The sequence below is a fragment of the Haemaphysalis longicornis genome, unplaced genomic scaffold (assembly GCF_048455015.1).
Source record: "Haemaphysalis longicornis isolate Haplotype H1 unplaced genomic scaffold, Haemaphysalis longicornis Haplotype H1 scaffold_12, whole genome shotgun sequence".
NCBI classification, from domain to species: Eukaryota; Metazoa; Arthropoda; class Arachnida; order Ixodida; family Ixodidae; genus Haemaphysalis; species Haemaphysalis longicornis.
Window position 1 is genome coordinate 67017602 of NW_027526225.1, and position 21600 is coordinate 67039201.

At 46.8% G+C, this 21600-nt stretch overlaps 1 protein-coding gene across 1 annotated transcript; it reads right to left on the reverse strand.

Annotated features, from left to right (window-relative positions):
• Positions 1–4244: 4244 nt before the first annotated feature.
• LOC144162788 (uncharacterized) lies at positions 4245–16678 on the reverse strand. Its single transcript, XM_077693453.1, has 11 exons — positions 16259–16678; positions 15482–15623; positions 15257–15373; positions 14082–14192; positions 13288–13347; positions 13109–13185; positions 10617–10737; positions 10049–10264; positions 9690–9959; positions 7029–7357; positions 4245–5904 (listed from the first exon to the last, which is right to left on the reverse strand). The coding sequence occupies exons 1-11, from the start codon at positions 16418–16420 to the stop codon at positions 4678–4680; spliced, it is 2832 nt and encodes a 943-aa protein (XP_077549579.1). The 5' UTR covers positions 16421–16678; the 3' UTR covers positions 4245–4677.
• Positions 16679–21600: the final 4922 nt, after the last annotated feature.

The following is a 21600-nucleotide window of genomic DNA, read 5'->3' on the forward strand; positions in this document are numbered from 1 at the left end:
CAGCGCCACTCGGACTGCTCCGTATGAAGGGGACCTTCTTTTTAACCCCCAGGCCGTGACTCGAGCGTCTACGACATGTTGAGAGTGGTCGACCAGCGTCGAACTCTCTTAAGCTCCCTATGGCACCAAGACTGCCAGAACAGAAGCCGTCGCTATGCATGCAGCGAATCAGAATAGGAAATGAGGGGCTCGTTGAAATAAGACACAAATAAGGGTTGGCAGTCAAGAAAACCACGGAAATGGTCATTGAAACAGATATTGAAACAGACCATATTGAAACAGACCATATCCTCCCCTTTGCTTTCCGAGGTTTTTTTGACTGCCAACCCTTATTTCTGTCTTATTTCAACGAGCCCCACATTTCCTATTCTGATTCGCTACATGCATAGCGAGGGCCTCTGTTCTGGCAGCCTTGGTGTTATAGGGAGCTTAAAAGGGTTGAACGCTAGTCGACCACTCTCGACATGTCGTAGACGCTCGAGTCACAGCCCGAGGGTCCGAGTCACAGGGGGTCCGGTCGTCGAGTCACAGCCCCGAGCAGTCCGACTGGCGCTGGCTACCACCCCCACGCGCAGGAAAAAAAAATACCTGAACATAAATACCCCAGAATGTGGAGGCTAAAGTGGCCCCGCCGGTAGCGTAGTGGTCATCGCACCAGACCGGTATTCTGGAGGTCGTGGGTTCGGACCCACCTCGCGGGCATTTTTTCTCCCCTTTCTTGTTTTCCAAATTCCTTATTTGTTTCAACGACCATATCCTCCTCCCCTTTGCTTTCCGAGGTTTTCTTGACTGCCAACCCTTATATATATATATATATATATATATATATATATATATATATATATATATATATATATATATATATATATATATATATATATATATATATATATATATATATATTTACAGTACATTGTAACATTTATAGTAACATTTACAGTACATTGCAGCACCAGTGCGCCCTCTTAAAAGAAAGCATAGGTCATCATTCAGCAAAACAAGAAAAAACGGAAGACAGACATGAGGGGCAATGCACTGCCCTACCTCTTTTTAAGAGAAAAGGTGCGTTACAATGCGCCCTACTTAGAAGTAATGATTGACTCGTGGTACAACACAAAGAGGAAAGAAAAATGCAAAAGGTCGTCCAGGAAGGGGTAAATTGGCACTCCTCCTCCTAGGAATTAACAGAAGAAGGGGGTGGGGGGAGAGAAAGAAATAAAGGCGGCAGAACGAGATACGGAACTGGGGAAAAGCGCGTCAGCACGCCCTTGCTTTTCGTCTTAGGAATGTGTCCTGCTGTGGTCGGCAAGAAATAGCCCCTTCAAAGAAGGGTCGTGCGTCGCGCCCGCGGGAGACGGGTCGCGCGTCGAGTCCAGCATTCCCCGAAACCGTGACAGACAGAAGGGGAGCCGAACAAGTGATGGGTGAGGGAGTGGCATTTGGGATTACGTGGGTAAGTGGTTATACTTTAGAACAAGTAAATGGAAAGTGTCTTTGCGGGTTAACCGGAAAGCACAAATGTCCTTGCCCAGCCTGGAGGACGCAATTTAATAAAATGACGCGAAGTGCGATTCATGAACTACGCGGTAATGTTTCCGGCAAAACTGCATTCAAGTGTCGTTACCTAGAAGGGGCTAAGTGAATGAACCTAATAGGATGAAGCAGGCGCTGGTATGCTTGAAAAGAGAATTGGTCACGCTAGAAGCGAATGGAAGAAAGGCGAGTAATTACTGTGGCAAACATGTCAGCGCGCCCACGCTGAAACCACGTGTCGCTTGGGTCTTTTCTTCGAGCCTCTTTCATCCTCGCATCCCCCCTACGGTTTCCGCGCACATCCTGCTAATCTAAATTCCCCACTTCCTTCCTTCACTTTTTTCCCTTTGTGTGTGTGTGTGTAAGTTAACGCTTGCACTAGGCTTCCGTAATTACCTCTGGGCTCTCCCACCCTTTACCCCTCACCAGTCAATTTCCTCTGGTTCTTTGCATATTTTCTGCATTTTTGAAATTCCCACACCCTGCAGGCTGCCCTACCAGGCACTTGCCACTAGAAACAGGTCAACAAACGAGCCGGAAACGAGCCCCCCTCCTTAGTCATCACATTTTTGCTTTCCTGTCGGACCTTGCAATGTTTTCCTCTTATCCTAAAGCCTAGCCTGCCCTAGTGTCACTAAATAAGCTACGCTTAAGAGTACCGCCACTTCGTGATCCACGGCAGCCATTTTGTTCCTGAGCAGTGTTGCCAGTCCTCCGTACTAAACCTCCGCCTGTTTTGACCGGCGGGTTGGGCAGGCATCGGCGGCGCTCGTCAACTGTGGGGCTATGTTTACTTTCGTTTACTTCAGCTCAGTTCGCGCAAGCAAGCGGCGATGTTCATTTGCGCTTTTGTAAAGTGCATCATGTCCGGGCACTCATGTTGGTCTTGTGAAACTCCTAGCTTTTCCTAGACATGGGACTCGGTAGTAAGTTACTTCTTACGGCTTATTGTAGCACGTTGCAATGAATGTTTAGAGGGGTGATAACACTCGGCTGTACGGGAGGCACTGCATTTTATTTTCAGCTGTCATTTGCGTTAACTCCCCTGGACAGAAAAGAGACGATCGTATCATACGTTTTTAGTTGAAGCCAGGCGCGCTTTTGAGACGGCACTCACCCCGATCTTTTGCGGCTAGTATGGAAATATTACTGAATGTCCAAAAAGAAATTCAGCGGCGACATCCGCGAATGCTTTTAAACAGGTTGTTGTAAAAAGAACATTATAGTGTATTCTGTTCGGGCAATTAGGGTGTTTTCACAAAAACTAGCAAAAATTGGGAGTGGCGTGATCCGCGTCCACACTCCTCGCCATCCTAATATGTAAATGGTTTCAATATGACTAGCTTTTAATCAAACCCTGCGTACATCATCGAGAAACTATAATTTCGTCGTGACCTTTAGACCACGACGTGTAGATTAACGCGTCAGACCAATGAGATTGCAGGTATTCCAACCATTTCTTGAATTCTGAACGTGCTCACATTAAAAATGAAGCATGCAAATATCCTCTCGCCTGCAGTCGTCATCGATTCAAATTCCCATGATTTGCCTTAAATACCTTTTGCAGAGTTCGGAGGGTGTACGTTACCTTAACCGCAACTAAAACATGTCACTTTTCAGCCGCTTGCGCTTGCGTGCATGCATACATGCGCGCGCGCGCGCGCATACACACAAAGGGAGAAATAAAATACTGTAATATGAAAAGCGATGCACCAAGGAAGCACTTGATTGTATTTGTTTATTGTGTATTATGCAAGAAGACATGCAATGAATCCACACAACTGCAAGTCTCAAATAATACGACACGCCCGATACCGATACACTGGTCAGTTTGCCAAGAAATATGTCCAATTCTGCTAGCTACATTCAGGAAGCGTCTCAGCCAAAATATCCCATTTATTTTCTGATCCCTACAACTTCATCACAATTGTGTGAAAGGGTGGGAAATGAAAAGTGAAAAGGGGGGGGAGGGGGGGGGCTGGCATTTAGTAAATTCTGGAAGGGGGTGTTCATAATCATCTCCCTATGTGTAGCGGCTCCTGTAAACCTGACCCCGAAGTCGAATGATGCAGTTCATAGCAACAGTGGTAATTGCCGCAACATAAATGTCGCCCCGTGTCTGTAGTGGGTTACTGATCCCGTATAAGGCGGGTGGTGGCTTCTGACCGTTCATGCTCATCGTGCGATAGCCGGTTAGGATGCTTGTTTGGTGATCTGGAGTATTGTTGTTCTTGTTTTCTTGGCAACCTGGAGAGATAATAATAGAAAATGCCTCATGGGCCGATAAATGGCCTCAAGCCTTCATAACCGGGGATCAATGGCCCTATCGTGACTGCAGAGCTCTCTCTTTTTTTTTTTTCTTTTTTTTTTTTTTTACTGGGCACAATAAGAATTTCCTACCACGGTTGACCACGACTAGAGCCACAAAGTAGCTCATTTAGTGGCTCTATTACTGTGTTGTGTGATTTATTGGCGTAAGGGCGCCTTGAGGCCAAGGAGCACCAAAACATTTAGTGGCTCTAACCACGACATTCAAGCTTAACTAGGACTTTTCCAATTCTTTAGGGTAGCTTGGGCATGTTGACTGATTATAGCAACATAAAACAGCGCAAAAGGACGAGGACGAAGAGGAGCAGACAAACACCAGCGCTGATGTTCGTCTGCTCTTCTTTGTCCTCGTCCTTTGTGCTGTTTTACTTTACTAGCAATAATTGATTTCACTTAATCTTTATTATAACGTGTCTCAATTTTTTTAGAAAGAGAGGGCACACACGGGGGAGTCGCTTTTTGCAATTCCGCCATGCAACAAGGAAGTAGCCTTTAGAAAGGCTGTTTTGTTGTGAGGCGTCCGGAGTAACACTTGTCACTTCTTTCTTCGGCTGTCGCACTTCTTCAGGCGAGTGTCCAGTCACGTACAGCATCACTGGTTCACAAATATGCTGTCACACGTAGCTGGTACCCGTTGCAGTGGCTAAGGCATTGCGCTGCTGAGTTCATGGGTGAAAAACAAAAACACCTGTGTGTAGAGATTTCGGCGCACATGAAAGATCCCCAGGTGGTAGGGGGCAACTCATAGCACAGGTGTAGCTTTGGTGCGTAAACCCTCCATCAAAAAAAAAAAAAAAAAACTTCATACCCAATGACTTAACGGACCTGAGATACAGCTGCTCGCATCCCAACGCTTTTCGATGCACACTTGGACTTGGCAGCTTTCGCCTTGCAGCTCAGCTTTCGCAGGGTTATCCGCAGTCGCAGCATGAGGAAAGATGAAGTGAGGTGCTTTCCCAGTTGATGGCATTGTGGGAAATCATTTGGCAGTTGGTACGAGTCTAGGGTTGCCTTTGTGAGAGCCGGCAGGGAAACGTTCAAAGCATCATGCTCGAAACTCCGGAAGACGGTGTCTGCATGCGTCAACAACCTGACCACGTGGGCTGAAGGACGTACCAAGGGGTTCGGCTGCGACTGTGCCCGGTACGACTTTAGCTGCAAAAGTTGGTCGCTTTCTGCAATGGGCTCGTCCTTCAAATACGCCTTGCATGTGTTGCACAGTGCGTACCGCTTGCTCACACTGCGTGTGATGTATCCCGACAAGTAGACGAGAGATTCCATCTCAACGTCGTCAAGCGGAGTGGCGTCATCGAGGAAACTGTCGTCTAACCGAACCTCCTCTCCTGCTTCAAGGCTCTCTTTTGACGCTGCCTTCACCTCAAGGAACTCCAGCAGGTCAACACTGTCATCGATCTGGTAGCTGCCCTTGCGGCTAGGCCTGAAAAACTGGCTCAACATGATAAGCCGCAGGGTCAGCTTGAACTCTAGAGCCCTGGGCACTGGGTTTTTCGCTCGCACGCACGAAAAGAGATTTTCCAGGGCATCCTGAGTGAGTCGGCACAGCAAGACGAACTTGAAGTTGTAAACACTCAGGAGCTCGTGCTGCAGGAGGAGGGCACTCGTTGTACTTATCAGCACGCCGGTTTGCACGGGCTTGAAGCAGTCTTTCTGTTTCTCGTTCCGTATTGAGACACCAGAAAACATTTCCATGAACTCCTGAAGGAAAGCCACGGCGTCTTCATGTGACGTCTCCTTAAACAAGCTCATTGCTGTGCCGATGTAGCGGGACGTCATGAGAGTGAACCAGCGGAACACCTGCTCCACAAACCACGCCGTGGTCAGTGCCTCTAATGGGAGCAATCCCATTTTCACCAGTACCCGCATTGCTGCCCCCACACTGTGGTTGAGTACGGCGACAGCTGACGACACACTCATCTTCTCGAAGTGGTTCAGGTCGAGGTAGCCAGCCTTGAGATGAGGCGCCAGCTTTAGGTCCCGTTTCGCATCTTCCTCTGCCAGAAGTTTAATGTGCTCCACGGATACCTGCGAGGTGCAAAAATAGCATAAAAAAGGATGAAATGCTAACAGCTGCATGTTTCCGGGGGCTGTTGGCAAAAAACAAACACTTGTATGCCTTAATTTAAAGCTTGGTGTGAAACTCAACAGGGCATGTAACAGATAAGGTTAGTCAAGCCTCATAAAACTGCTACAGCTAACTTATCAATAATTGAAAGGTACACTTCAGGCAAGGAAGCTTGCTTTTAAACAAAAAGATAGCATTGTACAAGACTTCAGGCATTTATTCTGTGCCAGAGGGTACAATACTTCTTTTTATTAAAGGGGTACTGACACCAATTTTTGGTGCTGATATTATTGTACACTTCGTTTCCTTTACCCACCAGGATACCCTGCGTAAAGTATGAACAGCATGCGTCGCCTGGAACATATCCTAAATTGATTGCAAATGTAGCGCCGACGAGACTGCTGTGCTGGTGGCTTCCACCGAAATCGACATCGTGTGACATCAGGGTGTGGTAGAGCAAACGAGGTGACGTAGCCGCGTGCTCCCCTACTCCGTGACGTTCACCTGGCACCCGACTAATGGCAAGGCGCAACCGTCTGGCGCGTGGATGGAGCGTCACAGGTTTTCGCATACCCACGCGATGGCGCTGGCCCCGTTCAGCGGAAACCGTGACGTCCTAGCGTACTTTTGGCCGCCCGCGAACTCCGGGCTTTTTGAAACGGCAGCCGGTGACGGCGGTTTTCGCTGCGTTATATTTCCTCATTTATCGTCCGCTGCTGTATTGAACTACTCTTTCATGATAGTTGGCCCCGTAGGCCTCGATCTAAGCAATAAAAACATGACGTAAAATTTTGGGGTCAGTACTCCTTTTAATTAGTAAGACAAATGTTTCCAATTTTTCTCCCATTTTTGCTTTCCACGATGAGGTAAAGGTGCCTTAAAGAACTACAAGCACCATGAAATTATACAGAACCCTCCAAAATGACATGCTATTTGATAGCTCGTGTTCCTTCAAAGCATTAAAGTTGAAAAAAATTACTGAGGTCCTTTACGTTTATGAACCATCGCAATAAGCAGATACTAAGACTGAATACTTTCGGAAAATGCATTTTAGCATAAAAGCACCTTTTGCGCTTATACCTACCTCTCTTGTTGGGAGCTTGTACTTGGCAACAGTCTCCTTTGACAAGAAGATAGACTGTCCCCTCACCAGGTGGCCTCTAATGTTTTTCAAAACATGTGGTGCGTCAGCCAGAAAGTAGAGTTGCCGGTTGGTGTTGGCTGCGCACGGATGCCTGCAGGAAACTACGGGTTCGGCCACCCGCGTCGCACGGATGCCGCAGCATTTCCAAAGGGCCTTGTTGCTCGACCCCATGTCGGAAATAACCGCGTCCACATGGCAACCAGCAGCCTCACACTCCTCGATCACTCGAAAGACCACATCCTTCAGGAACGTGCCATCAATGGAGTCCCCTGCAAGACAATTGAATGCAACAACACTTTGAACAGGGCACAAGTGCATACAGGAGCTTTGTGAACACGATGCAAGCCATTTGTGGACGTAGCTGGTCAAAAAAGCAGAAATTACGCCCCAGCACTAGGCACAGCGCTAGCTGAGTTGGGATTCCTGGCTTATACCCATGCTACACGGGCGTTTGAAATGACATTCGAGTCAAAGGGCCTTCGAAATTCCAAATATCATTCGAACTGAAAGGAGTTTCGCCGATCTACACGGCCAATTCTCAAAGGCAGTTGAACGCTTCCTCGTTCACCCGCCATGTTTTGGTGTCGCTACTGCTGCACAGTTTCGTTCTCGTAACTTGACAAAAAAAATAATTTTAGAGTTGACACCATCGCGAGTGATGAAACTGATTATAACCTACGAACGCACGCAAAACATGCACAAAATAGCATGGGCACTATGGCTTCCATAGTTTTTTTTTTTTTTTGCATTGCCGGTGTGGAGACTGCAAAGTTACCTTTTAACCGTAGTTTGAGCGATAGGAAAGTAGAAGAGGTGAAAAATTATTAAGAACATGCTCTTTGAAAACCAAGTTTACCCTTTTCTGTAACTGCGGCATGCAGAAACTGCGCCCGAGAGTACAAACGTTCATGTTTCAAAGGCCTTTGAGAATCTCAAAGGTCGGTTGGGGTGCTCATTTGACTCAAATGGCATTTCAACCCAATGCCTTTGAAAAGCGCCGTGTAGCAGCTCAAAGGTGGCTTTTGAGTCAAATGACATTTGGTTCAAAGGCCTTCGAAACGCCCGTGTAGCACGGGTATTAGACACTGCAGCATACTGTGACAGAACTTTTGAACCTCGAAATGCTCCCTACAACCCCTTGAACTGCCCTCCTGATGATGATTGATGATTAATAATGGTATCCCCTTTGTACCGGGGCGATGACATGAGTCATCTCACCAAAAGCATAGTTAACTAGGTTGCATAATGTCTATATTTAAAGGAGTACTGACACCAAATTTTGCCTTTTGGGTTTTTATGCTGGAAACGGTACCTCTTCGGCCACTAATTATGAAAATCGATCCAAAAGCGGCCAGAAGCAAGCATAGAAATAATTAAAACGCAGTAATTTCAAGCAGTTTCGGTTTCGGTCGCCGGCAGCGCAAACGGATGTTCAAGAGCTAGTCGGAGTACGTGACGTCACACTGTGGCCGCCGCAAAACTGCAGGTGATAATGCCAATCGAAAACCCGTGACGACGCGCGTTTTTCGTGACCACCGTGACACCAGCAAACGTGACCACCGACAACAGCAACGCAGGAGAGCGTTTCCGGTTCTAGAAAAAGCTATACGACGTCACCCTCAACCGGCCGGTTCACAGGGCACGGAGTACGTGTCGTCACGATGATAGCGATTTCGCTAGTTCTGGCAATCTGAGGAAGCTCGCGGCTGGGGCAATTAAAAGGGATTTTCGCTGTGTTTCCGGCCACCGATGGCTGTCAAAATTGGTGGGAGTGATCTCCACAAACTACTGAAGCCAATTACGTAATTTTTAACGATTCTGAATTTGGTGTCAGTACTCCTTTAACGCTATGTAGGATGAGCTCAAAATAAATTATGTTCGTTACAGGTGGTAGCTGCCCTAGGCTATAATCCCCTCTCCTCTCTTCTTCCACCAGTATTCCAATCTCCTTTTAGTCACCTCTACAGCCTTGTAATTTATTGTCTCTGCGCTACATTTAAATCCGAGGGCTTCGGGAAGGCGAATATTTACGTTATATAGATTTGGATGGATACACTCACATTCCAACACAATGTGTTGAATCGTTTCGGTTTCATTTCCGCAGACCACACATACCCCATCATTTTGCGCATACTTGCCCACAAAGCTCTTTGTTCTCAAGCAACCTGCTCTAGCCTCAAAAAGTAACGCCCTGCCCTTGGAATTATCGTAAAGATTTTCCTTTCTGATCTCAAATTTCTCTGCCCTGTACATCTCTAACGGCGTTTTCGATTCCAGTTTTTCCTTCCATTTATTCGTCTCTGTCTGCCTCGCTTTTTTGATAGCCTTGGCTGTCTTCGGTACGAATACCTACACTTAATTCTCTCCAATACTAAATTCTGTCCTATACTTAATTCTCTCTCTCTCTTCTCTCTCTCTCTCTCTCTCTCTCTCTCTCTCTCCCTATCTCTCTTTCTCAGCAGTGGAGGAATGGTGGCCCACTTGTACCCTTTTTATTAAAGATAAATACATGTGGACTTGGCGTCACCACCTTTGTGTCCACTGCAAATGTATTGTTAAATGATTGCTTGCTTAATATTTTTGTTAGAAGATTGCACTTACCTGTGAAATGATAGGCAACAACTTGTTTCCAGCGGGAGGATAATCCAGTCAGCATGACGACAAGGCCGTGTGTTGCGTACACCAGCTCGCCTTCAGGCCCTTGTTTTACAAGTGGGGCTGTTGCCAGGCCAATCGGCTTCTTGACTGTAGGGTCGAAGTCGAGACCAGCAGTCAGCTGCATCTCGTCTATGAGAAGGGCACAGTGTCGCTCCTCTGGCTTCATCGTTTCCAGCTTTGCCTTCAAGGCTGGAAGAAGCTCGTTGAGGATTCCTTAAAACAAAGTAAAGGCAATCTTGTAGTGTGCTTGTCATAAAAAACATGTTGACAACATATGAACACTGGTACACCAGCATACACACCGGGTTCAAATTTGACATCCTCAATGCGTCTTTGCAGTGTCCGTTCAGATGGAAGAGGTAGGACTTCATCCTTCAGGAGCTCGTACCCCCTGGTGCCACATGCGAGTCGCACCTGCAGGGCCTTTTGAACCGTCTTGTCGGACCACCTGTTGCCACGTGAATCAGGATGCCCAACATTCAAAACCTGGTCAGGAGCTAGGTGTGGAACCTTGTTGCCTGCAAGAGAACGGAATGCCACAAATAAATGCGACAACGCACTTCACAAATTCTAGTTTTATTGTGGCAACATTAGGCTGAGCAGAAATGCAGTCTTCAACATTATTTTTACAAAAAGCTATCATTAGAGCTACTAACTGAGCCTTCAAAATGCAATTTTAAATGTGGCCCGTGCAGTGCCACATTTAAAAGGTCATGAAGACAAAGTTAACTTTATTATGAAAGAACCAGTATTTGGCAACTCGCTGAACTCCATTCTAGCCCAGAAAAACTTTTCAACAAGAAAAGGTATTGACGAACCTTAAAATTTTGCTTTCACTAGAGTTTTTGTGATTAAAGATAAAATGCTCACCGATAACAGCTTCCAACTGCTTTTCCAGCTTCCTGGTCTGCTTCTGTTGCAGATCCAGCTTGCGCTTTAACTCCTCAACAGTAGCTTCGTGCACACACCTGGGTCCACTGCACGGAGCCTCCTGTAACATATCAAAATTTTGAAAACACCCTTGAGAACCAACACAAAAGCAGCTGGTAATCACTTGTAGCCTAAGCACATTTCGCGGTAACTCTTGAACACATGCGGGCAAGTTCATAGGTGCGTTAAAGGGACACCGAAGACAACCAACAAGTTTGTTTCAAATGAAAGTATTACCTTCTAATAGCAATCTTAGCATTTATTCGGTGCCAAAAGATGCATTAATTGCTGATAAATCACTAATCAAACAACACACTTCCGTTCCTCATTTCCCTCACAGCGATTCGATAACGCAAACGGCCGGCAGCCGTTTGCTTCACGATGAACCGGAAGCAAGGGAGGCAGCGGTGGTGTATAGCTTCGGGCAACCGAATACAAGGCTATTACGTACCAAGCGGTTTCGTCCGTTTGGGTCAAATCAGTCGTGCTTTCCTGAACTCCCACGTACTTTGCTGTTCATGACAACTAAGCAAAATGTTTCTCCATCGGACGTGCGATCAGGTTTGATGCTCTGTTGAAGACGAGCACATAAGCCGTGTGACAGTTCTAACCAACTGCTCGTGTGCACAAGCTCCATCACCCGCTGCTTGCACAGCACCGCGCACCTATGTACGAACACCAGACATTTCCTATGCTGGAAGTAAAGAAGCCCTCGTTGGGAAAGAGGCAAATAATACCAACGTTATTCGATATAAGATCCACTCTCGTCCGCCTCGCAGCGTGCGTAGCCCACTTGCATTCGCTCATTGCACACTCACCCACAAATACTTTCGGGCTTGAAGAAGAAATGTTTGCAGGATGATCCTCTGGCTCACTTAACCATCTCATGACTAGTCTCACGTCGTCTTGGTTGTTCCCATTATTCCGTCTACCGCTGTTCCCGACCGCAGAGGAAACAAAAGCTTTCCTCTATGCGCGCAACATGCATGCAATTGTGCCGCAACAAATATCACAAATGCTGTAAAATGCTTGCCTATGCGGTGCATACTAGTAGTTGGTAACTTGAAATCAATTGACTTTAGCCAAAATAGGCATACTTACGTTTTTTACTACAGCAAAAGCACGCAGAAAGGTCATAATGATACATGTACATAGAACCGTACAAGTGAAGTGCCACACAATGAACCGGTCGCGCAATCGGGTATTGCACCGAAACCGAAACCAATTTGTTGTCGTTTGGGGTCGCTGCGTAATCTATCAGTTGGGCTTGTATCATATTGTTTCTAGGCTTCTTTCTGTTCGTCGACGTGACACTATAAAAGCTTGCTGTTAAAGGAGTACTGACACCAAATTTTACCTTTTTGGTTTCTATGCTGCAAACAGTACCTCGTTGGCCACTAATTATGAAAATCGATCCAAAAGCGGCAAGAAGCAAGCATAGAAATGATTAAAACGCAGTAATTTCAACCAGTTTCGGTTTCGGTCGCCGGCAGCGCAGATGGACGTTCAAGAGCTAGTCGGAGTACGTGACGTCATACAGTGGCGGCCGCAAAACTGCAGGTGATGACGCTAATCAAAAACCCGTGATGGCACGCGCGTTTTTCGCATCTGCTGTGATGGCACGTGGTCTGCATTGGCCCGCCTGAGCTTGCGGCGGTGACTGGGACGCGGGAAATTCGAAAAGTAATTTGCAAATTCGTGTAATTAGGTGTTATTTCCCGTGTTTAATGTTTAATTGGAACACATTTGAGTTCGTGTTTGTTCAGGATGTTTGTCTTCCATTGGTTTTTGAAAGCCTAGCGTTACTCTTTTGCCATTTTGACGAAGTTGAAGATGCCATTGACAGAAACCGTCTGGCGAAACGAGACCACCGACAACAGCAGCGTAGGAGAGCGTTTCCGGTTCTAGAAAGGGCTTTACGACGCCACCCACAACTGGCCGGTTCACAGGGCACGGAGTACGTGTCGTCACGCTGAAAGCGATTTCGCTAGTTCTGGCAATCTGAGGAAGCTCGCGGCCGGGGCAATTAAAAGGGATTTTCGTTATGTTTCCGGCCACCGATGGCTGCCAAAATTGGTGGGATTGATCTCCACAAATGAATAAAGCCAATTATGTCATTTTTAACGATTCTGAATTTGGTGTCAGTACTCCTTTAAGTTTTTATAAACTTAGGAAGGCGTATTGTTTTAATATTTTTCACACAATTTTAACCACTTCCGGTGTAAGTTGTGCGGAATAGCCAGTGGTGGCGATACTTGTTTTTACGTTTTTTCAATTTTCTACCTTATTTTAAAGATACGCATAAGAATGGTATATTCGTGTTCTCTGTAAGCTATCGATCTAGAGCAACTTGTATTTTGCCTTCAGTGTCCCTTTAACATGTTGCACGCTTACACATGGTCTCAGAAGCCAAGATAGGCAGTTTTTCATACCGTTTGGACAGCCTGGTCAGTTGTACCGGCAGCACACTGTTGGTTGCTCGTTGAACAGCTCCCATGCACTCCTCTAGCTGAAAATATACGCATCGTGTTATAAACTTGCTTCTGCAGCAGATGTGCAGAAATACTTAAACCTGTGAGCTTTGCATCGCTCCCCATACTAGTTCACTTACTTGGTTCATCAGGCATAGATGTTGAAAAGTCCATGGTCTCAGCCTCCACAGCACATGCACCTGTTAAAAAAAAAAAAAAAACCATTACTGAACATTTGTTTTTTCTCCCTCCTTGCTCATGCCATCATTTTTATTGCTGGTTCATGAAAAAGCCCCTTGCTGGAGTTTAGAGTAGGGAGGGCATGGAAAAAGCAGTAGTACAGTAACTTAAAAAAAAAAAAGTTGCCTGAAGGAGGTGGAAACCGAAAACGCTGGTATTGAGATTTCGCTGCACGTAAGAGACCCCCATGGTTTACATTAATCCATAGCCCTCCACTGCAGAAGGCCTCATGACACAGGTGTAGCATACATACGTAAAAACCCCAAAGACAATTTTTAAAACAAATAAAAGTTTCAGGCTTGAAGTGGGGCTCTCGTGCATAAGACACGATGGCTGGTCACCCCAGATGCCATTGTGCTCTGCTCAACCAGTCCGGCTATTTCTGCACGCTTTCTGCAATGTGTGCACGGAAGGTTAGAAACTAATCCTGGAACGCCTTCACCCAAATTAAGGGGGATGAGTCAAGGCGCGTTAATGCAACTATGGTGCTGCTCCACCTGAACTAGTTCATGAGAATGACTTTGTGAAACCAATTTTTATGTGAAGTACTTTAAGCATTTAAATTATTACTGCATGCAAGTGCTTTGCACCGAACTTGACAACTTTAATTCAACACCCACTAATAGCTATGTTCTTGATGTACATGAAACGGCTGCTGCGGCCACCATGTTCTTGTTCTGAATGCGATACCTACCTGTTTGTACTTCCACTTCCACCGTAAGCAGTGGCACAACGTAGCCATCCCCTTGCATGACGTCAGGTGAAGGTGCCCTCACTCCTGAAACTTCAGCCGTGCTTGGGGTTGCTGGAAAGGCAACAACACATCTCAGCTGTGGCACAATGGTCCCTTATATAGTTGTGCTAGGAGTGGCTGTTCTGCCTCACTAATCTAATTTTCATGACAGCGAAATATAAGTACACTTGGGATTTATAAACTGGCCTGCAGCCCAAACCACGGATGATTTGTCTCAACGAATTTATGTGATTCTGACTTCCCCTTCATTTTTAAAGGAGTACTCACACAAAATTTTTACGTTGTGTTTATATTGCTTAGATTGAGGCCTGCTGGCCTAACAATCATGAAACAGTAGTTAAAATGCGCATGATAAATAATGAAATATAATGCAACGAAAACCGCTGCCTTTGGCTGCCGTCGAGAAAAGCCCGGAGGGCACGGGCGGCAGAAACTACGGCGTGATGTCATGTTTTCTGCTGAACAGGGTCGGCGCTATCACGTGCGCCCATGCGAAAACCTGTGATGCTCCATCGGCGCGCCACATGCTCGCACCCTGCCATTAGCCAGGCGTTGTTACGTGACGTCACGGAGTTGGGGAGCACGCGGCTCGTTCACTCTACCGCGGTGTGATGTCACACGATGTTGATTTCGGTGGAAGCCTCCAGCACGGTTGCCTTGTCGGCACTGCAATTACTATCAAATCAGAATATGTTGCACGCGACGCATGCTGTTCATACTTTACGAAGGGTATCCTGGTAGGTAAAGGAAGCGAACTGTGCTATAATATCAGCACCGAAAATTGGTGCCAGTACCCCTTTAAAAGGTATATGGAAAGGGTGATTCTAGGCGATTCCAATGAAATGACATTGCCCTACATGAAGGACTGGATCTTTACGCTCCTCCTCACAACAGCTCACTAGGTTCGTGATGACGCTTCTAATGTGACTCCACATGTTAGGAGAGAGTCAGATTAAATGCCACGGTATCTCATGAAGGAAAAAGTCATGATTTCACCCTGTTTTTGTTTTCACTTGTCACTTCTGTGTGCACCAAGGTTAAAAGTCAATCTCTCATACAGTCGACATCACACTACGTATGAAAATCAGTGCTTGCGCCCCCCAAGAAATACTTACTCGGGTTGTTCTGTAGAACTCCGATTGCAGCTCCAGGCGTTCGGGGCTGCACAACACACACCTGGGGAACACAGACCTCGGGTGGGGCTCCTTGAGCGCCTGTGATGGCTGAAATGCCTGAAAGCACAAAATGTGCTCCAAAGTTACATCTCATTGCGACAATGTGTAGTGCTGCATTCCAAAGTGTAGCAAATGACAAAGTACTATGTGCATCACGCTACACACCATTGTCTGGCTTCTGGGCGATTATGCTCCTCGATCTCCCCCGTGCATTCTCGCAGGCTGGGATGGTGGGCACCGCGTTCCACTTCAGCAGCTTTCGACCATCAGCTCGGTGTCCTTCATACTGGTCAGCTTCAAAGTGGTCCTTAAGAAAAATAAGTCCACATGACGATGGCTACTCAATCAAAGATTTGCAAGTAACATTTAACATGAACACAATAACTTTTCAAACTGCTTGGTACGTGGAAAGAACACATTCAAATATAATAAGGGTGAGGTAAATTTCGATTCGAAGTTTACATACCACAAGTGGCATTGATTGATTGATTAAACTGGCAAATTCATAAAATAAATATTCATGCAGTAAATAAAATGACTCCGCAGCTATGCGGCAGTGATGCAATTGCCGCTTCAACGATGCTTTATTACGGGCAACGAGGCGTACGGGTCTGATCGCACACGCAAGACTTCCATGCGTTCATTTGGTGTCAGCGAGCAGGACATTTGGATTAGTGTCACTAAAGTTTCGCTGCTTTGTTCAGCGGCTCCAGCTGCACAACACTATCTTTTGAGGGAAGCGAACCACACGAAGCGCGTGCGTACTCTATACGGGCGGGGCTACAAAAAGTTTTTTTATGATCGCGCCAGCACAGTAATGTAAGGGGGAAAGTTGCTCCTTAACGGTAGTGCTTGGCCGACTCCGATCGCGTAGCCGTACGTTTAGGCTCTGGAATTTTCACTGCGATGGTTGCATTACAGCTGTGCTTGAAATAAACTCACCTCACAGATCCTCGATGATGGAGTAGGCTTAAAATCGTCGCGACCGACGAGTTGCAGCCACGCACGGAGTCTCTCACCGGCCTTTTTTCCCAAGGGAAAACGCATGAGCCGCTTTCCATCGTCGGGCTTGTTGCAGCAGTGGATCACGGAACAACAAGGCATCGCAAAAGGCTCATCAGGCGGCGAAAAACGTGGAAAAAGCACCCGAAACAGGAGCTGAACGACTGCGACGGGTCGCTTCAACGTCCGCGCAGCAGAGGCAAGCCACAGGGCAGGCACGGGCAGGCCGAGGCCAGAAACAAAATGGCAGCGCCCATGGGTAAACAAATGTCACGTGGTACAGACCGACCAATGACAATCGTGGCGGCACAAAACAATGAGAGAAAAGAGTGTCGATACTCTAAAAGCCTTTATTTAGTGACACTAGCCTGCCCTGATTATGCCCCCTTTCCCCTCGGTTTCCCGGCACCACTCCAACAAGCCTCCACTTTTTTTTCTTCCCCACCCCTTGCGGTCTGCGGATTCATATGCTTCTGTGTCGCGTAGAGCCTACGTTTTTGCTTGATACATCTTCTTGTCCCGCACACAACTGAAATGTATATAAACCCAACTGACCTGCACTATTTGTATCTTTGAAAAAGACCTGCACCCGGTCGAAACGTTAGAATAAATATTGTTATGTTTTTGAATGTGACTTGTCTATCATACAGTTAACCTTATAGCCAGGAACCTTTCTCTTAACTATATATATATATATATATATATATATATATATATATATATATATATATATATATATATATATATATATATATATATATATATATATATATATATATATATATATATATATATATATATATATATATATATATATCTATATATATATATATATATATAGATTTCGATGAGTTTTGCAACGGGCCAGAAGAAACGGTCAGGTAAAAGATAAGAACAACTTTGCGGTTAACTTGTTTATTATAAATTAGTCCGACAGTTTCGGAAGTGGAACTTCCTTCCTCAGGGACAATCCCACAATGAACACCGAATCCTTATGCACACTGCATGCGAGGGAGAGTCTCTCCTCCTCTCCCTCATGAGGAGGGGAATACGCCAGAGAACGTAAAAAATCGGGTAACAACAGGGCACTTGCTGAGTGGAGAGGATTTAAATTAAAAAAAAGAAAGAAAAAGAGGAAAGGCGGTGGTTTTAGTGAGAAAACGGCTCTGGTGGGGGGAGGGAGCGGGACCAAAGGTTTCTGTCGGCCCGCTGCGGCTGGGATGAAAGAGAACTGACAAACAAAATACAGACAACGCATGAGCACAGATGGGAAGAGCGGGGCGGTGGTGTAGTAACTAAGGACGCGGTCTTGGCCCGGCATTTGTTTTGTGGGTTCACCTAGAACAGACCGTTAAACGGAGAATCATTGCTTTTACCAAGAAACCGGTGATAAGTCTACTTTGTTTGCCCTTTGAAGGGCCGCGACATGGCGACAGAGAAAGGCACTAGCGGCAGCCAGCGGCGAGCCGCATAGCGGTCGGACCGCGCGGAAGACAGGGATCAAGTTACACAGGGGCGCGGCGAGTTCGGAGAAGGCGACGAGTACCCCGTCCGTCCTTGGCCGCAGCGTAGAGTAATGTAAAGGCACACATACGACGCGACAAGCGTGAAGTTCAATGGAGGGTCGACACAGAAAACCACTGAATTACGACACTGCTATGTCTCAACAGAACACGACAATCTCAAGGTACGGCCAGATTGGCACTGCCGTTCAACGTCACCTCCCTCTCTCTTCTTACTCTTCTTAGTTGTCCCAATGTGGACAGCATTTATCGCGCAGCACGTGCAGTGCGGGGCTTAGGCGGCTTTTTTGGGCGGCGCTCCCTCTCGGTATGCGCCCGTTGTCTGCTGAGCTAATGGCGGGTGGTCCTGAATGAATTAAAAAAAGAAAGAAAAAAAAAGAAAGAAAAAAAAAACTTTTATGCTAGGAGAAAGGGGGTGGAACAATGTGCATCCACTTCCTGTTGTCAATCAACGTCCGTGGTCCTCCGGAGGCACGACATGCTGCCAGCGCTCTCGTTGATACCATGAGTCAGCGTTTTGAACTTATAAATAAGGTACGATTCCTTCTGTTCGCGCTCCCGTTTAGTGTGAAAACCGGTCTCTAGCAGAGTGACTTTAATTTGGTCGAATGAATGTCCTGGGAGGCTGACATGTCTTGAAATGGGCAAGTTCGGTTGTGTTTTAGCGTGAGAACGGTGGTTGTTAAAGCGTTTACGGAAGGCGGTTTCTGTTTGTCCGATGTACTGCATGCCACAGATGTCACAGTGAAGCATGTAGACGACATTTTGGCTGTCACAGTTTAGATGCGCATTTATTTTGAATACGTAATCTGAGGAGCTGGCTTTAGCAGTAGTGGTGGTAGTCATGTGTGAACAAACCTTACAACGTGTTTTCTTGCATGGCTGGCATCCCCGTTGAGTGCCCTCAATGGCAGTCGTCTTGGCTCTGACTAACATATCTTTCAGGTTTTTTCCGCGGCGATAAACAACTCGGGGGGGGGGGGGGGGGGGGGGGGGCTTTTGGAAAATTTAAGATAGCCGGCTACTTTGTTGCAGTATATTAAAATGTCTCGAAAGAATGTTATTAAGTTTGGGCAACGCAGATGAGTGGGTGAGGACAAGATTTGTCTGGCTTCCTTCATTCCTGGGATTCCCTCCATGTAGAATTTCCTCGCGGTTTAGGTTACGAGCTCTGTTGATGGAGTCATCGACCACTGCTGCTGGGTACTTTTGACGAATGAGGGCATTTTTTAGTTGTTGGGAGTTGTGGTCAAAGTCGGCGTTGTCAGAGCAAATTCTGCGGTATCTGTGGGCCTGGGAATAGGGAATGCTCATCTTGCAATGCCGTGGATGGTCACTTTCAAAGTGCAGATACTGCTGGCGATCTGTGGGTTTTCTATATAGGGCTGTGATCGTGGTCGTGCCCTCTACCTGAATGGTGACGTCGAGAAAGTTCACCGATGTCCTTGAGATATTATGCGTAAAAGATATAGAAGGGTGGACCAAGTTCAAATCCGAAATGAACTTATGCAAGCTTGCCTCGTCATGCGGCCAGACAAAAAAGATGTCATCCAGGAATCGCTTGTATATGAGCGGGCGAACGGGTTGAGCTTCCAAGAAGGGTCCCTCGAGTGCCGCCATGAACAAGTTCGCGTAATTAGGTGCCATTTTTGTGCCCATAGCTGTGCCGCTAATTTGAAGGTAATGTTTGTTTTCGAATTGGAAATAATTGTAACGAAGCACAAGGTCAAGTAGGGTAGTAAGGGCGTGCTCATTAATCTCTAGTGCCATATCAGCGTTTTGACATGCCTCCACGGTATACCTGATGCCGTCTGAATGGGGGATATTGGTGTAAAGCGATGAGACATCCATTGTAACCAGGAAGCTGCCAGGGGGGATTACCAGTCCAGACATCTCTCTCAAAAAATGGTTTGTGTCCTTGATATAGGCCGGAATTTTGGGAACTGCGTTTTTCAAAATAAAATCAAGAAAGCTGGAAATTGATTCTGTTGGAGTGCCATTGCAAGATACAATAGGGCGGCCTGGATTGCCAGGTTTGTGAATTTTAGGGAGTAGGTAAAAGCGTCCCGGTGCTGATTGGGTGGGCGTCATTGCTTTAAACATGTCTTTAGTTATATCGCCATTTTCAAGAAGCCTTGTGAGTTCAAGGGTGATTTTCGATACGAACTGCTGTGTTGGGTCCGCAGGAAGTTCCTCATAAAAATTCTCATCACTCAGTTGTCGGAGTCCTTCCCTAATGTAGTCGGTTTTGTTAATTACGACTATTGCTCCGCCCTTGTCCGCCGGCTTTATAACAATGTCATCCTGTTGGCGGAGGGAGAAAAGGGCCTTGCGCTCATCAGTTGATAGGTTGTTGCGGACAGGGTTTGTTTTCTTTAATGCATTCAACACGTCTTTTTGTACGGCCGAAATGTACATATCGAGATGTTTGTCCCGACCATCGCTCGGTGTCCAACATTTGTCTGATGCTCCCGGAATTTTTTTGTCTGGGTTCGTTTCCCGGTCGTAGAAGTATTCACGAAGGCGTAAGTTCCTCGCAAAATTGTCTAAGTCCTGGTACAGCTGAAATTCATTAAATTTACCCGTAGAGGGACAGAATGTGAGACCTTTTGACAGCAGTTTAAGTTCAGATTCTATGAGCGGTACGTCCGATAGGTTGACAACGTTGGATTCTGGATGCGCCGAACTTTCAGATGGGGTTTGACTCACAGGACATACGCTTTTCTCCTCACCCAAGGGTACAGCAGCTGGATTATCCGGAATGGAAGAATTCTCAGTTCTGGTTTGGCTTCCTGAGCATCCAACTCCCTGCTCCCCAAAGGAGTGATCTGGAATGGGGATATTGTCTCTCCGCATCTTTTTAAATTTTTGGTTCATCACACCTCCTTCTTTTTGAGATTCGTATCTCTTGAGTTCCATTCTTTCCATTTCGGATATCTCCGGGCTGCTCCGAAGGGAAGTTTCCAACTTCTCTAATTCTAATGTCTTTCTTTCTCCGTGTCCTATTATTACCTGCATTAGCTGCAAGGATGCGTCCTCAAGAATATTGTTCCACCGCGCCATTTCATCTGCATTAAGATCGGTCATTGCCGGTGTCAGCCTTAGCCGCAGTCCTTTAGGTATTTTACGTGCTGTTGCATATGATTTTAAAGTAGCACTGTGCAAGTTGTAGCGCACTCGCTTATCTATGCTTTTGCGAAGAGAGAGGAAGGCGCGCGACCAGGGTCGTGTCGTTCGGGCCGTACCTTTACTTGGGCGGAGTCAGTCGTTGCGAACCCCCGCGTCAGTCGTCTCAGGGGGGGTCTGGCGTGTCCCGTTGGGCCGGCGTGGCGAAGTCTTCGGGGTCACAGCTGTGGTGGGAGAGACCTCCGGAGAAGGGGGAGCCCGCTGACGTTCCCGCTGTGCCGGCGTTGCACCTGGTGTTGGGTTGTTCGGTGCCCGTGGTTTAAAGGGTCTCCGCTGCCAGCCGAGCGCCCTGAACGAGAGAGCGTTGCGGAAGTGCTCCGCCAGCAGCGCAACGCCCTCAAAACTCGCGTGGAGCCCGTCAGCAGCAAAGACCCTCCGTGCCGATAGTTCGTGGAAGGCGTGATCGATGTAGCGCACGTCTGCTCCTAACTCCTTCCGCTGGCACAGGCGGCGGACCTCGCGCACAAAATGGGAGGCTTCGCAGTTGAATGATCTGACAAACCGCCAGTCTCCCCCTCGTCGGCGCCGGTTCAGGGTGCGGGGAAGGGGCAGGCTCAAACATATCCTTTTCAA

Bases quoted from the DNA above. Each gene is read 5' to 3' on its own strand.
- LOC144162788 (XM_077693453.1), bottom strand. From the start codon at position 16,420: ATGCCTTGTTGTTCCGTGATCCACTGCTGCAACAAGCCCGACGATGGA. The intron at 9,960-10,048 runs GTGTGTATGCTG...CTTTGTTTTAAG, and splicing joins GGATGTCAAATTTGAACCCG to GAATCCTCAACGAGCTTCTT. The intron at 5,905-7,028 runs GTAGGTATAAGC...TGCACCTCGCAG, and splicing joins ACAAGCTCCCAACAAGAGAG to GTATCCGTGGAGCACATTAA.